Here is a 14,633-nt window from a genome sequence, read left to right on the forward strand (position 1 = left end):
AGCGAGTATGACCACTGAGAGAGAGAGAGAGAGAGAGAGGGAGAGAGACAGAGAGAGAGAGGGAGAGAGAGAGACACAGAGAGAGGGAGAGAGAGAGAGAGAGAGAGAGAGAGAGAGAGAGAGAGAGAGAGAGAGAGAGAGAGAGAGAGAGGAACGTTACAATGCTTCCTGGACCCTTTCAGCAGTGACGTGGAGCTGTGACCAATGGCAACTGCCCATGATTTGATGTTTTGGCATAACATTTGTGACATGCCAGGTTTGAAGCATTTGGAGATCCACACAGATCAGTGAATTATGAATAATCTCCAGGGAAATCCTTGATTTCTCAAAAAGATGTGCTTTTTCCAATGGCCAATGTCAAGATTTTTTGCCATACGTACATTTCGCTCGTTTCTTACAAAGCCCTATAGTCTGCCTTCAGAGCTCTTGGAACAGATGGGATCATTTTATGATCATTTTGCATCCTTTTTTTAAGCTTAAAGGTGGTCCCTATTCACTTCCATTATAAGGACAAGCGCGACAGGACACATTTTTACATTTCTCAGGTCGTACGGCTGTAGAACAACATCCGGGTGAGTAAATAATGACTCATTTTTAGGGGAACTACCTCATTAATATTTTAGGGCTGGTTAGCATTGTGTGTTTTAGCTACCTATCCCAGGAGCTGCCATTAAGGTCACCTGTGCATCTTAAATCAATGAAACGTGCAGTGATGTAATGTAATATATGGTTGAGGTTCAGCTTCTTGCTAGCCATAGCCGGAGCTGCGTACCTCTGCGAATTACACTGAATTTCCCACAAACTCCGTCCTGACAGCTTTCTAAAATATAAATCATTATTATAGGTTAATCAAAGTGTATCTGGGTAAAGACACGCTTAGGACAATGTTTTTATTGCACTCTCTCATTAATAACATGTTGATTTTTTCAATAAAAAGTTACATAGTGTAGCATTAAAAACAGAAGTGCACTTTTCAAAAAGAAGATTGATGTGTGTGTTTGCACAGTTGCATGAAATATGTGTTTGTTGTAGTAAAAAGTAGTAACGCTGAGCCTGAAGAGTAGTGAAGTCTGTACCAGCTAACGTCTCCTCCAGCTGAACACACCAGCTCAATGACACACGACACCTCTCCAGCTCAATGCTCTCAACACACTCCTTCTAGAACAACACACAGATGAATCACACAGGTGCGTGTGAGAGTGTGTGTGTGAGGTGGACAAAAGGCTGCACAACCCTCATTAAACATCCCATTCGTCTAATCGCTTCTTTCTATTTCTCTTGAACTGACGTGTGTTGATCTGTTCCTGTTACAGGACTGTACGGGACGAACTGTACGCTAGTGTAGGAACATATCTAGATGAGTAATTCTGTCCTGCAGTCAAGCTCATATGATGACCTGGTCTAATTTAACACGTTTATAAGATCAAAAACTGTACAAAACAAGCAAATAGTTTCTGCCACCAGGTCAGAATCAACAGAGACTGTCCATGAGCATGTGACCTCTCCTTCACCTGACGCATATATACAGAGAGAGAGTGTGTGTGTGTGTGTGTGTGTGTGTGTTTTGGGGGAGGGTCACTGACATATGTTGTGCTGTAATGACTCCCTGGATGTGCTGAATCAGCCCATTACATCAGACACGTTAGATATGTCTGTCCTGACCCACACACACACACACACACACACACACACACACACACACAGAGCGAGTGTTTACACATGCGGTCAGGCAGTAGGGAGGTGAGCACATCTGGCACAGCTGGCTTCACTTACATCTGCTATTATTCAGTTACACACAGGACAGATATGCTGTTCAGATCCACACACACACACACACACACCTTCTGACACGCTACACACACACAGACAGAGATGACGCACAGGGACACATTGTGTGTGTATATGTGGATCTACATCAGGGGTGAGCATATTCATATTCATATCCGGTTCTTCATCTTCAGATCACAGCTGTGACTCTTGCATTTCACAGATTAAACTGATTTCTACCTTTATAACAACAGTTTTTCTAACCTTATTAGATGCATGCATCATTATTTATGTGAAAGGCACATTTACATTCACTCAGTTAGAATAAAGAGACAGACACTATAGAGCTGTTAATGAAATGAATCCGTCTAGGGCCTGTTTACAGAGAAAAACGATGATAAACGATTCATAGCTTACTGTAAACTGCCCAAAGCAGTGCGTCCTGACATTGTACATGCTCATACTGGTAATGTACTGGTAATGTTACAGCTTCTCATACTGGGAAATGACCAGAACTGGTTTAGCTGTATTTCTGGAAAGGTCCTGTTCACACACATGATCTCTAAACAGTAATTCACCAGGAGAGGGCGTATGTGTGAAAGTGCTATTGTGCCACAATAATGTATATTGTATAAAATATCAAATGAATATCCAACAATATTATTGATCTGACTGCACTGATGAAATGAAATGAACTACTTTAATAATCGATGATCTCTACCACTGAATCAACACTGAACTAACACTAAAGCTGCTTTCAAACAATCTGTATTGGATAAAGTGCTATATAAATACACGTGACTTAAATGTATTACAGGGGCAAGGGAATATAATTACTGTACCTTCAGTTCCTTCTTCTGATATATGTTCAGATGTTCAGATACAGCTAATATACTTCTTTCTTTTAAAGGGTAACTAAACCCTAAACCAACTTTTTTTAGTGAATGATCTGTAAGAATGGGGCTTTATTAGTGCTGTTCATTGATTCAAGTAATTTTTTTGACATTTGTGTTTAAAGTATTTTAATTTTATTAAATGTGGTGTAAAAACGTCTGAGTGCTGCCCTCTTCAGGTTGAACAGTGGCTACTGCAGTTGAATTTTCCTATTGGAAGTTGTGGTACACTCTGATGTCAGAGGGTACCAGCTAACCACGCCCTTGCCTGCAGAGAGATACGTCTCAGATGCACGCCCCCTCTCCACTGGGCTCTGCCCACTTTTCCAGCATTTTTCAAATATTGCCAGTGGGTGGAGTCAGGCTCTGACCAGGGGTTTAGTTACCCTTTAAAGTACAGTTAAAGCTAATGGGCCCTATTTTAACAATCTGAAACGCAAGTATCAAGCGCGAAACGCAAGTAACTTTGTGGGCGGATCTCGGCGCTGTTGCTATTATACCGGCGGGATAAATGACTCTTACGCCTGACGCAAATCTAAAATGTGTTGGTCTGAAGTAGCTTCATTACTCATAGGTGTGGTTTGGGCATAACGTGAAATAAACCAATCAGAGCGACATCTCACATTCCCTTTAAGAGCAGGCGCGCTTGTTCCATGGCGGATTGCTATTATAACGGCGGATTTGCCAGGAGCGGTTCACAGCCGAGGAGACCGACGTTCTCGTCAGGGCCGTAAAACACAGAGAAGTGACATTGGGGATGGAGAAACACACCCAAATTAGCTTCGGTTAAACAGGCGTATAATAATTTGGGTAAATGTGTAAGATAGATTTATGCCTATTTTTCACACCTTCATGGACACCACAATGATTTCCCTCGTATGGAATATTTTTCCTTGTAATAATGTATGATTTGCAAAAATGAAAACTGCTGCGTCTGTGTAGATGAGAGAAGCAAAGTGTATGTGCGTTGTGCACACGCTACATTGATAATGGCCAAGCATGCGCCCTCAAAATAGCATCTGAATAACGCGCCACTGACTTTAGACTAGGTTTCTCCTGGTCAGTGGTGGAATTGTTTTCTGAAACTGCAAAATAGCACCAGGGAACGTTTGCGCCGGAACACGCCTCCTCTTTTCCCTGATCCGCCCCCCGGGAGCGCAAGTTCATTCCCTAATTTACTGACGTGCGTCTGTGGAGGGAAAAGTCCGCTGTGCGTCGGGTGCAGAATAGGAATGATACATGCGTCGCTGTACAAAGTCAATTGCGCTGGGTGCAAGATAGGGCCCAAAGAGTTAAAGCACAGTTAAAGAGTTAAAGCACAGTTAAAGGTATATTTCAAGTATAAAAATTAATACCTACATAGTAGTATACTTAAAGTGCACAAGTAAAATATAAATAGTAAGCTCTAAGTATGTTAGGTTCACTTAAAGAAAAAGTATACTGGCCGTATAAAACTACTAATCTATCAGTTTACTGACAGTACACTTCAAAGTGTATTTTCAGAAACTAAAAACTAGAACACTATCAGTACACCTATACGCTGATTTTTAGTATTGTTAAAAACTTTGAGTATACAACTAGTTTACAACTGTTACACTTAAAGTATACCTAAAAGTATCCTGTTTTATACACTAAAAAGTGGGCCAACTTAGTCCCACGTATTACTGAAACAGTACACTTACAAGTCTACTACTATTTGATTTTAGTATGCTTACTTAAAGAATGAATACTTCAACTATACTTGAACTTTACTTAGCTATACTTAATTAAATGAACTTGGAGTATACTTGTTTTTTGTCAACTCTAAACCTACACTGAAACTCATTTGTCTTCAAGCTCCACACAACACAAAGCATGGCAAACTGAGTGGGATAATTCAGTCATCACTGAAGAAGAAGAAAAAGAAGAAGAAGAAGAAGAGGAAGAGGAAGAAGAAGAAGAAGAAGAGGAAGAAGAAGCCAGTATCATCTCGGTTTGGACTCGAGTCACACTGGTTAGTGTGAGTGACAGAGTCCAGATGCTGCACACACTCTGTCTAGTGGCATATGTGCATGTGGACTCACACTCCATCACACACATGTACACCTGAGATACTGTACACTACAGAGCTGGACAGCAGATCTGTGATTGGTTACACTGTTCAACACTTGAGCTGAATGTAGTGCGATGGTCAGATCATCATGGCAGCTGTACACCGTCATCTGGATTGACTGGATGTCAGTATCAGCACAGACTCAGTGAGACGCTGGCACTGATGCTGAACTGACACTGGACACTGCAAGAGAAGCTGTTGCTGATAAAACACACGCCTCATGAATCAGGTGAAGGGCTCGACTCAGTCCATCTGACAATCTAACAACACACAGATGACTCACACACAAATGATTCAACATGTGTGACATGAGGAGTGAAGACATCTGTGCTGCATCTGTGATGTGTAAACCTGCAGACGTGTGTTTGCTGAAGTGCTCTGGCACTCGTGTGTGTGTGTTACTGAGGGGTTAATGCAGCGAACCGCTGACACAGCACTCCATATGAAACCCTCACCGCTTTAACCCTTCACCAGACACACACACACACACACACACACACACACACACACACACACACACACACACACACAGCACTCCGTATGAAACCCTCACCGCTTTAACCCTTCACCAGACACACACACACACACACACACACACACACACACACACACACACACACACACACACACACACAGCACTCCGTATGAAACCCTCACCGCTTTAACCCTTCACCAGACACACACACACACACACACACACACACACACAGCACTCCGTATGAAACCCTCACCGCTTTAACCCTTCACCAGACACACACACACACACACACACACACACACACACACACACACACACACACACACACACAGCACTCCGTATGAAACCCTCACCGCTTTAACCCTTCACCAGACACACACACACACACACACACACACACACACACACACACAGCACTCCGTATGAAACCATCACCACTTTAACCCTTCACCAGACACACACACACACACACACACACACACACACACACACACACACACACACAGCACTCCGTATGAAACCCTCACCACTTTAACCCTTCACCAGACACACACACACACACACACACACACACACACACACAGAACTCCGTATGAATCCCTCACCGCTTTAACCCTTCACCAGACACACACACACACACACACACACACACACACACACACACACACACACACACACAGCACTCCGTATGAAACCCTCACCACTTTAACCCTTCACCAGACACACACACACACACACACACACACACACACACACAGCACTCCGTATGAAACCCTCACCACTTTAACCCTTCACCAGACACACACACACAAACACACACACACACACACACAGCACTCCGTATGAAACCCTCACCACTTTAACCCTTCACCAGACACACACACACACACACACACACACAGCACTCCGTATGAAACCCTCACCACTTTAACCCTTCACCAGACACACACACACACACACAGCACTCCGTATGAAACCCTCACCACTTTAACCCTTCACCAGACACACACACACACACACACACACACACACACACACACACACACACAGCACTCCGTATGAAACCCTCACAGCTTTAACCCTTCACCAGACACACACACACACACACACACACACACACATACACACAGCACTCCGTATGAAACCCTCACAGCTTTAACCCTTCACCAGACACACACACACAAACACTCACACTTACACTCACACACACACCCACACACACAACACTCTGTATGAAACCCTCACAGCTTTAACCCTTCACCACACACACACACACACACACACACAATATGAAACCCTCACAGCTTTAACCCTTCACCACACACACACACACACACACACACACACACAATATGAAACCCTCACAGCTTTAACCCTTCACCAGACACACACACACACACACACACACACACACACACACACACACACACACACACACACACACACACACACACACACACACACACACAATATGAAACCCTGACAGCTTTAACCCTTCACCAGTCTGCTCAAACACACACATTTGGTGAGAGGTAAAAGTGTCCAGGATTACAGGAGGCACTAGCCATGAGAGAGAAATTACTTTCACTTTTATAAACTATTACAGGCATATATGTGAGATAATGAGGTGGAAAGGGCATGATCTGTTAATATATATATAGGCATGTGATGGTATCAAATGTTCACGATAATGTCTGACGCTTGTATCACTGTGTTCGTTATGTAAGGGTACACATTTTTTAAAACATTAGTTTATATTTTAATTAGTTTTACAATCGAAATCTAAAGTTTTTACAAACAATAACTTGGTTTCCCTGGTTACGCCTGACGGTTTATTTACTAGGTGTCCTCTATCACTTTTTAATGGACACCCTGCAGCCAATCAGAATCGAGTATTCACCCAGACCATGGTATAAGCATGGATGAATAGTTCACTATAAGATCAATAAGACGCGTTCAGGAAATATATTTCCATTTTCCATTTCATTCCAACTTTAATGAACTTAAACCTGAATATTTTGAAGATGTGCAGAGGGTTAGTCTGTGAATGGAGAAGGTGTGAGCGGATCGCCCAGGTCAGTGAAGTTGTTCTGTGTGACCGTGTGATTCCTTAAACACAGCTGAATACACTACAACTGTCAGCTGGTGTAGTCAATGTGTGTGTGTGAGAGGAGGATCCACTCACCCCGGTCTTATCACACAGTCTGAGCGTGTGGAAGGAGCCCATGGCGAACAGCTCTCCGTCAGGAGCCCAGGCCACTGCAGTGATGGGGTACTCATGCGGAGCACTGGAGAACAGGAGCCGCCCATAGCTGTCCCACACCTGGAGGTCAGAGGTCAACACTGCTCACCACGGACCACAACACAACCATTCTGCACTGAAAGGGGTTATTTTCAGTGAGTCATGTGGTTAAGTAGATCTCGTTCAGTACCAGTGCACCCATGATTACAGGTGATAATGTGATCAGAGCAAATGTCACTCATGAGGTCATAACTCGACCCTCTAAAAATAAAAGGCATTACATAGAAAAATTAAAGACAAATATCTGTAGATTATGTTTTTTGAGCAGGTAAATAGAGCAACATCACTGCTGTTTTGGCTCATTGAACAATAATTGTAAAAATAAGTTAAGTTGTAAAACTAAAACAAGTTAGGCCTGAAAAGTCGATGACAGGGTCATTTTTGCGGCTGACCTTATTGCATATGCATGTGTAGGAGTTTCAGACGCATTATTTATAGGAGGAGAGGATATAAATGAGTAATTAAAGGAGATTGACTAAGGTTTGCTCTGGTCAATGTACTGGGGCCGGTTTCACAGAGCTATTTTAGACCGGGTCTATAGTGTTAGACAAGTCTAAAATATGTTTATAGACTAAAGACTGACTTAATTTAGACCAAAAAAATTAGACACCTTACCCCCAGGCTAACTCAGGTCTAAGACTCTATGTTACCTTGGCAACCAGCAGTAATAATCAGTTCCATTACAAACAGCCAAAAGAAAAGGGAAAATGGCTCATAATTTAAACATTTCTTCTTGTTACTACATTCTCCGCTAAATTTCCCTAGTAAAATGTCCTTGTAACTGTTATACTCCTCCAACAAACACATGTTTTCCGCTGGGGTACACTGCACTGAGCGGTTCAATGTGCTTACTTGATCCGCCATGTTTTTTGTTTTGAAAAGTGTCTTATTTTACCCAGAATGCATTGCAGTGTAGTCCTACTTAAGATAGTCAGAGTCTTAAGTGCTTTGTGCTACGGTCTGATTTAGATGTCTATCTGAAGTCTGACTATCTACTATATTTAAGCCATAGTCAAAGTCTGTCTTTGTGAAACCGGCCCCTGGTGTTTGAGCCATCATTTACTGCCCGTCTTAAACCAGACGCTGATTTGTGCTGCTCTTGGTAGATTGTGTTGGTCATTATAGAAATGATTCGGATGCGTGTGTGTGCTTTCATTTGTGTTATCAGTAGATCACGCGCCACACTCTTATATGGGACTCTCACACTAATGTGCCCAGTCTAGTGAATCTGGCCCTTGGAGTTATCACCATCTCTGAAAAGCCAGTCTGGCATTGATGTGAGTTGTATCACTGCCACGCTCTGCCACTTTGTTCTGTTTTACCAACGGCTCATGGCCACTGAAAACGGAGGACAGCTGGAGTGTTTGTGTCAGGCTCCTGGAATGTGAACCCCCGTGATGAATGCTCTGTACTGTACAGCTTTAACAGGCACCATGTCACAGGAACATCAGTGAACCCAGTGATCAGCCTCAGGTGCCCTCTAACAGCACATGAAGCGGCCTTTACTGTCTTCACAGAAAGCAACACGACAACAGCTTAACTCGTTGGTACTGCATTATCAACATGTGCTGACCTTATATTTGCAGTCTTCTCCTCCTGACAGTATGAGATCATTGACGGCACTCCAGTCCACCTTCAGAATGACTCCATCGTGAGCTTTCCACTGCAGACACAAGAGTACAGTCACGAGTGCTGTTTATTACACTGGCATTTACATTTCTGCCGGATGCTGTTATATAAAGCAGCTCACACTGCATGAATAGAAACACATGCACAGCAACAGCCTATGATTGTCATTATGCTCTAGTGGGCGTTTGTAAATGTATATGAATACACCAAAGTGGTCTCGATGACATTAAAGTGTTAGTTCACCCAAACATGTCAATTCTGTCATTAATTACTCACCCTCATGCCGTTCCAAACCCGTGAGACTTTCCTTCATCTTCAGAACACAAATGAAGATATTTTTAATGTACTCTGAGTGCTTTCTGTCCCTCCATTGACAGTCTATGTCCACTTTCCCAGAAAGGTCATAAAGACATCATTAAAGTAACCCATGTGACTCAGTTTTATAAAGCAGCGCGAGAGCTTTGGTTGTGCAAAAAAAAACATAATTTACAGAATATTGATCTCTGACGCACGCTTGCACAACAACGGCTGCTCTCGCATCAGCACAGCTCTCCTGAACGCGGGCTGGAGATTCATATCGTCATGAAACATATAAAGCCTCATTAAACTGAGGATAAACCACTGGAGTCACATGGAGTACAGTAATGATGTCTTTAGGCGTTAAAAGTCATTTTTCTTTTTGAGTGAACTAACCCTTTAAGCATCATTTGACCATGGGAATGAGTTTGATTAAAACAGTGTGATAGCCATGTTGTGCATTACTACAGCTCCCATAATGCTGACTCTGTGATGATGATGATGATGATGAGTGTAATGTTCACTGAATATTGTATGTATAAGCTATGTATGCACAGCCTGAACACATGTGCAAACATCCTAATCTAGATTCTGTTCTCTCTAGGAACACTGCACACACACACACACACACACACGCACACACTCTCTCTGTTTTGTTTCCAGAGATCTGAATGCGTGGTGTTGTGTGTTTTTGCTGAGTAAATGTGTCCCGGCTGTGACCCCCCACCCCTGGGTCTGAGGAGAGGAGGTCAAGGGTCGTGCACTATAACAAAAACACAGGCATATCTCTAGCCATCCCATCCAACTCAATCATCACAATTAGTCATGTGACATGACTACATCACCGTTTACCCAGCGAGCGCACGGCATTCCCCTAACGTAGGCATTGGGTTCATGTTTGGTTATGCATGGGAACTCAATTATGTTCCGTTTATGTTTTTACGAGCATAAAATCCCATTCCAAAGACATGGCAGGGAGTTTACAATAACTGATAGATACGCTAGCTCTGGGTCAAACACATGTAAGATGTCTTCACTGCTCTCTTCTCTCAGCGGTCTGTTGTGTTATTGAGGGGACAGTGTATTTACACACTCATCTCTACACAACTCTCATCAGCGTAATGCGCCGCTGGGATGACGCTAACAGCACACCGTTGATCAGGTAAACTGAACTTCTTCCAAATGATTTGTGTGCAGCTCACAAGAACAACACAACAGAAAAATGGTTCCTCCCATTATTTGAGTTACACAGCCTCATTTTTTATTTCATTAGGACTGTAAACTCAGTCAAATCAGGTAAAATATGATTTTTTTGCCATGGCTCTGAGAGTCGATACCCGAAAACTTCTACCGGTTAAGAAATGTTAACTGGTAAATGGGGGACTGCTATATTGCTTACACCTAACAGAGATTATGTAACCGTTCACAGATAATATAGAAACTACTCGTGATGGGCTGTGCTTTTTCCTTGACTTAAACGAGTTTGCCAATTTTAGCTGCCATGAGAAAATGCCACAGTGGAACAAACTACTATATAGCTCTACTACAGGTTTGGGTAACGCTTTATAATAACTGCACGCTATTAATCACTAGTTAAGCATTAGTAAACGGTTCATTCATCATTTATAAAACATTAATAGACATTTATAAGCATATCTATAATGTGTTTAATAATTGTATTTTCATACTTTATTAATGATCCATTTATCATTTCTAAATGAAGTATTGCATTATTTACATAATAAACTGTTTAAATACATATTATTATTCAGACATATAGTAATAGTTATTAGTGTGTTAACAAATGCTTTATGAACATGCATTTCTACTGTAATTCAGGGTTAATTCAGGTAAAAAGATTGTTCACTGACCACTACTAAATGCTTTATAACTACCTGAATTTACTACATTTACTCACACTTTCTAAGTGATCTTATGAACCACTGACAACTCCAAAATAACCGGTTTGTAAATAATGCAATACTTCATTTAGAAATGATAAATTGATAATTAATAAAGTATGAAAATACAATTATTAAACACATTATAGATATGCTTATTAATGTCTATAAATGCTTTATAAATGATGAATGAACTGTTTACTAATGCTTAACTAATGATTAATAGCATGCAGTTATTATAAAGTGTTACCCAAGTTTTTTCCTTGACTTAAACATGTTTGCCAATTCTCGTCCACCTTGGTGTTGTTAAGCTGGCCAGAGAATGGCGTATGTTGAGATGCCGCACGTGTGTGTCAGTGATGATCCTGATGGTGTGAGTGCTGTGAGTACCTGCAGGACTTTGGAGCTGGGCTGCAGTGGCTTCACCACGAGCTGCCGACCCGACGTGTACAGAACCCGTCCCGAGTCTGGAGCCCAGGCCACCGAGTACACCGGCGTCCCTGTCAAACACACACACACACACACACACACACACACACACACACACACACACACACACACACACACACACACACACACACACACACACACATACATGAGCAGGGAGTTAAATGTGAACCTTAGGAAACAGCTTATTCCAGGGGTTTGCTGTTTTTCTTACGCCGATTAAGGGATCAGGAGGAAGCGGTGCAGCACACCTGGGTTTCTGCTGGAGAACGCATGTGGTCAAGAGTGTGTGTGTGTGTGTGTGTGGGATCACTAAAGTAAGAAACTTAAGCTGCTCACTCCACTAACAGAACGCATGTACACGTGAACGGCGCTTCCATGTCTTAAAGGGGTCATATAATGCCATTTTTGTACAAGCTAATATGATTCTTTAGGGTCTAACTGAAAAGTTTGTAATATACTTTAATTAAAAATTCTCATTAGTATTGTAAGAAAACACTCATTTCACCTGGTCAGAAACAGCTCTGTTTTCAGCACGCCGTTTCAGTGCATGTGTCTTTAAATGATAATGAGCTCTGCTGACCCCGCCCCTCTGTTCTGTGGGCGTTTACACACACGAGGAGTGTTGCCTTGACAACAGTTGAGGGTGTATTTTGAAGAATGGCAGCGGGAGTCTCTGAGGACACATCTGTGCAACCGTATCAATTTGAGCCGGAGTCGGACCCGGAACAAGATGACGGCCCTGAAGAAGTTAGACTATTAAGGCTCGAACACGACGTTTCTGAATGGTTGATTAACGTAATGTCACTTTGATCTATCTTTGTGTGTACTGGCAGGGTAGAGTAGTGAGATACGAACGCTATGTGTTTACTGATGTATACGTTAGTTCATTGACAGATTGATGTTACAGCTAATGGTCATGAAAAACGTTTTACTTTAGCTTTATACTGACCCTCGTTTGTAAAGCAGTCTGGTGAGAAATGATTCACGCAACATGAAAGCATTGACGTTGATCGTGGGGAATATTCCCTTCGAAAACAAACTCAGCCACTGCGTCTTCAGCGGTTCGGATTTAGGAACATCAGAATGATGCTGTGTTCCTTATTACACCCGAGAAAAGAACACACCAATCACTGAGATGCCATTCTGCTCCAGCGCCATTCTGCTCCAACGTATCAACAACGGCGGACTATGATGACAGCTCGCTCACGAGCGAGGGCGGGTCTGTGTTGACAATCAACTTGTAAAAGTGCATGTACCATTATATGACCCCTTTAAGATGCTTTCTTGCGATAAACATTGTTCTGGTGTGCATGTGTCACTCAGAGAGTGAGTGAGAGATGTGGTCATGTGAGCCGCTCCAGGTGTGTGTGTGTGTGTGTGTGTGGTGTCATGCTGACAGGAGGCTGTAATGAGTTTCCTCTATCCCTGCTCAAACACACTGCCAGAGTGAGCTCTATCTCAACCAAATCCTCACTTCTTACCCCAACCTGACATGCATCTTCTTTTTTTAAAGTCTCCCTGTAGTCAATCAGTTTATCCCTTAAAACTCTATCTCTTATCTCTTTCTGAAGTCGCAAAGCAGAGATATCTGGGATAAAGTTTTAGAAAGTTGTACATAAACCTCAAGAATGGTGACAATCAACAAATGTAAAAACATGAGCTCTTAACATCACAACACCACACATAATAATAATAATAATAATGACTAAACAAAAACAAAGGTTTGAAAAGTCAGCAAACTGCGAAACAATGATCCTATGATTTATTCATGCAGCAGTGCAGAGCATGTGGTGTTTTTAATGTGCTTTAAGACTAACCGTGAGTGTTTGTGAGTTTGTGTGTGTGCGAGTGAGTGTGTGTGAGTGTACATGTTTTTCTATCCCGTGGGGACTTAACCCTGAATGCACACAGACTCGTGGGGACTCGTGTCACAGTGGGACCTACACTGAGGTAAAACAAGCTTATAAATCAAACAATGAGTTTTTTTGAAAATGTAAAAATGCAGAAAGTTTTATGTGATGTACCCATCTTTAGGGGTTTAGGGGTCAGGTTAGTGTATGTGTGTGTGTGTGTGTGTGATGGGTAGGTTTAGCGGTAGGGCTAGTGTGTAAAAAGACAGATTATACAGTTTGTACAGTATAAAAAACCATTACATCTATGGAGAGTCCCCATTGAGATAGCGAACCAGACATGTGTGTGTGTGTGTGTGTGTGTGTGAGAGAGAGTGTGTGTGTGTGCATGTGTGTGTGTGTGTGTGTGAGTGTGTGTGTGAATAAGTGTGAGTGTGTCCGAGTGTGCTTGTGAGTGTGTGTATGAGTAAGTGTGTGTGTGTGTGTGTACCTTGTTGGGCTAGGGTTGACCTCAGCATCCCACTCTTAGACCAGATCTTGAGCTGTCCATCTTCACCAGCTGACACACACACACACACACAGAAAAACAACATCCTTGTAAACAGTCTACTATGTAAATCTGACCTGTGTGCTTAAATTCTACTTTAATAATGTGAAGTATAACCAACAAAGAAATAAACTGAAGAGTAGAACTTGACCTTATCTATGAGGAACTAACTGGATGATGAAGAGCGTCTCTGTATGACAATAACTAATCTCACAGCTCAGTCATTGTTCATGTTATATGACCACAGTGGTCTTCGTCTTGCTCACTGAATGCAATGTGGCATGACTTTCAATCACGTTTTTTTTTTTGTGTGTGTGTAATTTATAACAATTACTAGTAATTTTCATGAACACAACATCCATTAGACTTGTCTGCTTTTATCCAGTGAGAGTGTGGTTTCATCACTGATGTGTGTGTTGTCTGAAGC

The 14,633-nt window shown here is 42.2% G+C and overlaps 1 protein-coding gene across 1 annotated transcript in view; it reads right to left on the reverse strand.

Moving 5' to 3' along the window:
- The window catches only part of ift80 (intraflagellar transport 80 homolog (Chlamydomonas)), a 45,503-nt gene that overhangs the window by 25,848 nt on the left and 5,022 nt on the right, over positions 1-14,633 (reverse strand). The window contains exons 5-9 of the mRNA XM_084419009.1: positions 14,150-14,218; positions 11,750-11,859; positions 9,106-9,195; positions 7,416-7,553; positions 1-14 (exon numbers count right to left, since the gene is read on the reverse strand). The exon at positions 1-14 is cut by the window's left edge and continues 166 nt beyond it. Coding sequence (XP_084275135.1) covers positions 1-14; positions 7,416-7,553; positions 9,106-9,195; positions 11,750-11,859; positions 14,150-14,218 — 421 coding nt within the window. The remainder of the gene's footprint in view (positions 15-7,415; positions 7,554-9,105; positions 9,196-11,749; positions 11,860-14,149; positions 14,219-14,633) is intronic.

Source organism: Rutilus rutilus (genome assembly GCF_951802725.1).
Source record: "Rutilus rutilus genome assembly, chromosome: 9".
In the NCBI taxonomy this organism is placed as follows: domain Eukaryota; kingdom Metazoa; phylum Chordata; class Actinopteri; order Cypriniformes; family Leuciscidae; genus Rutilus; species Rutilus rutilus.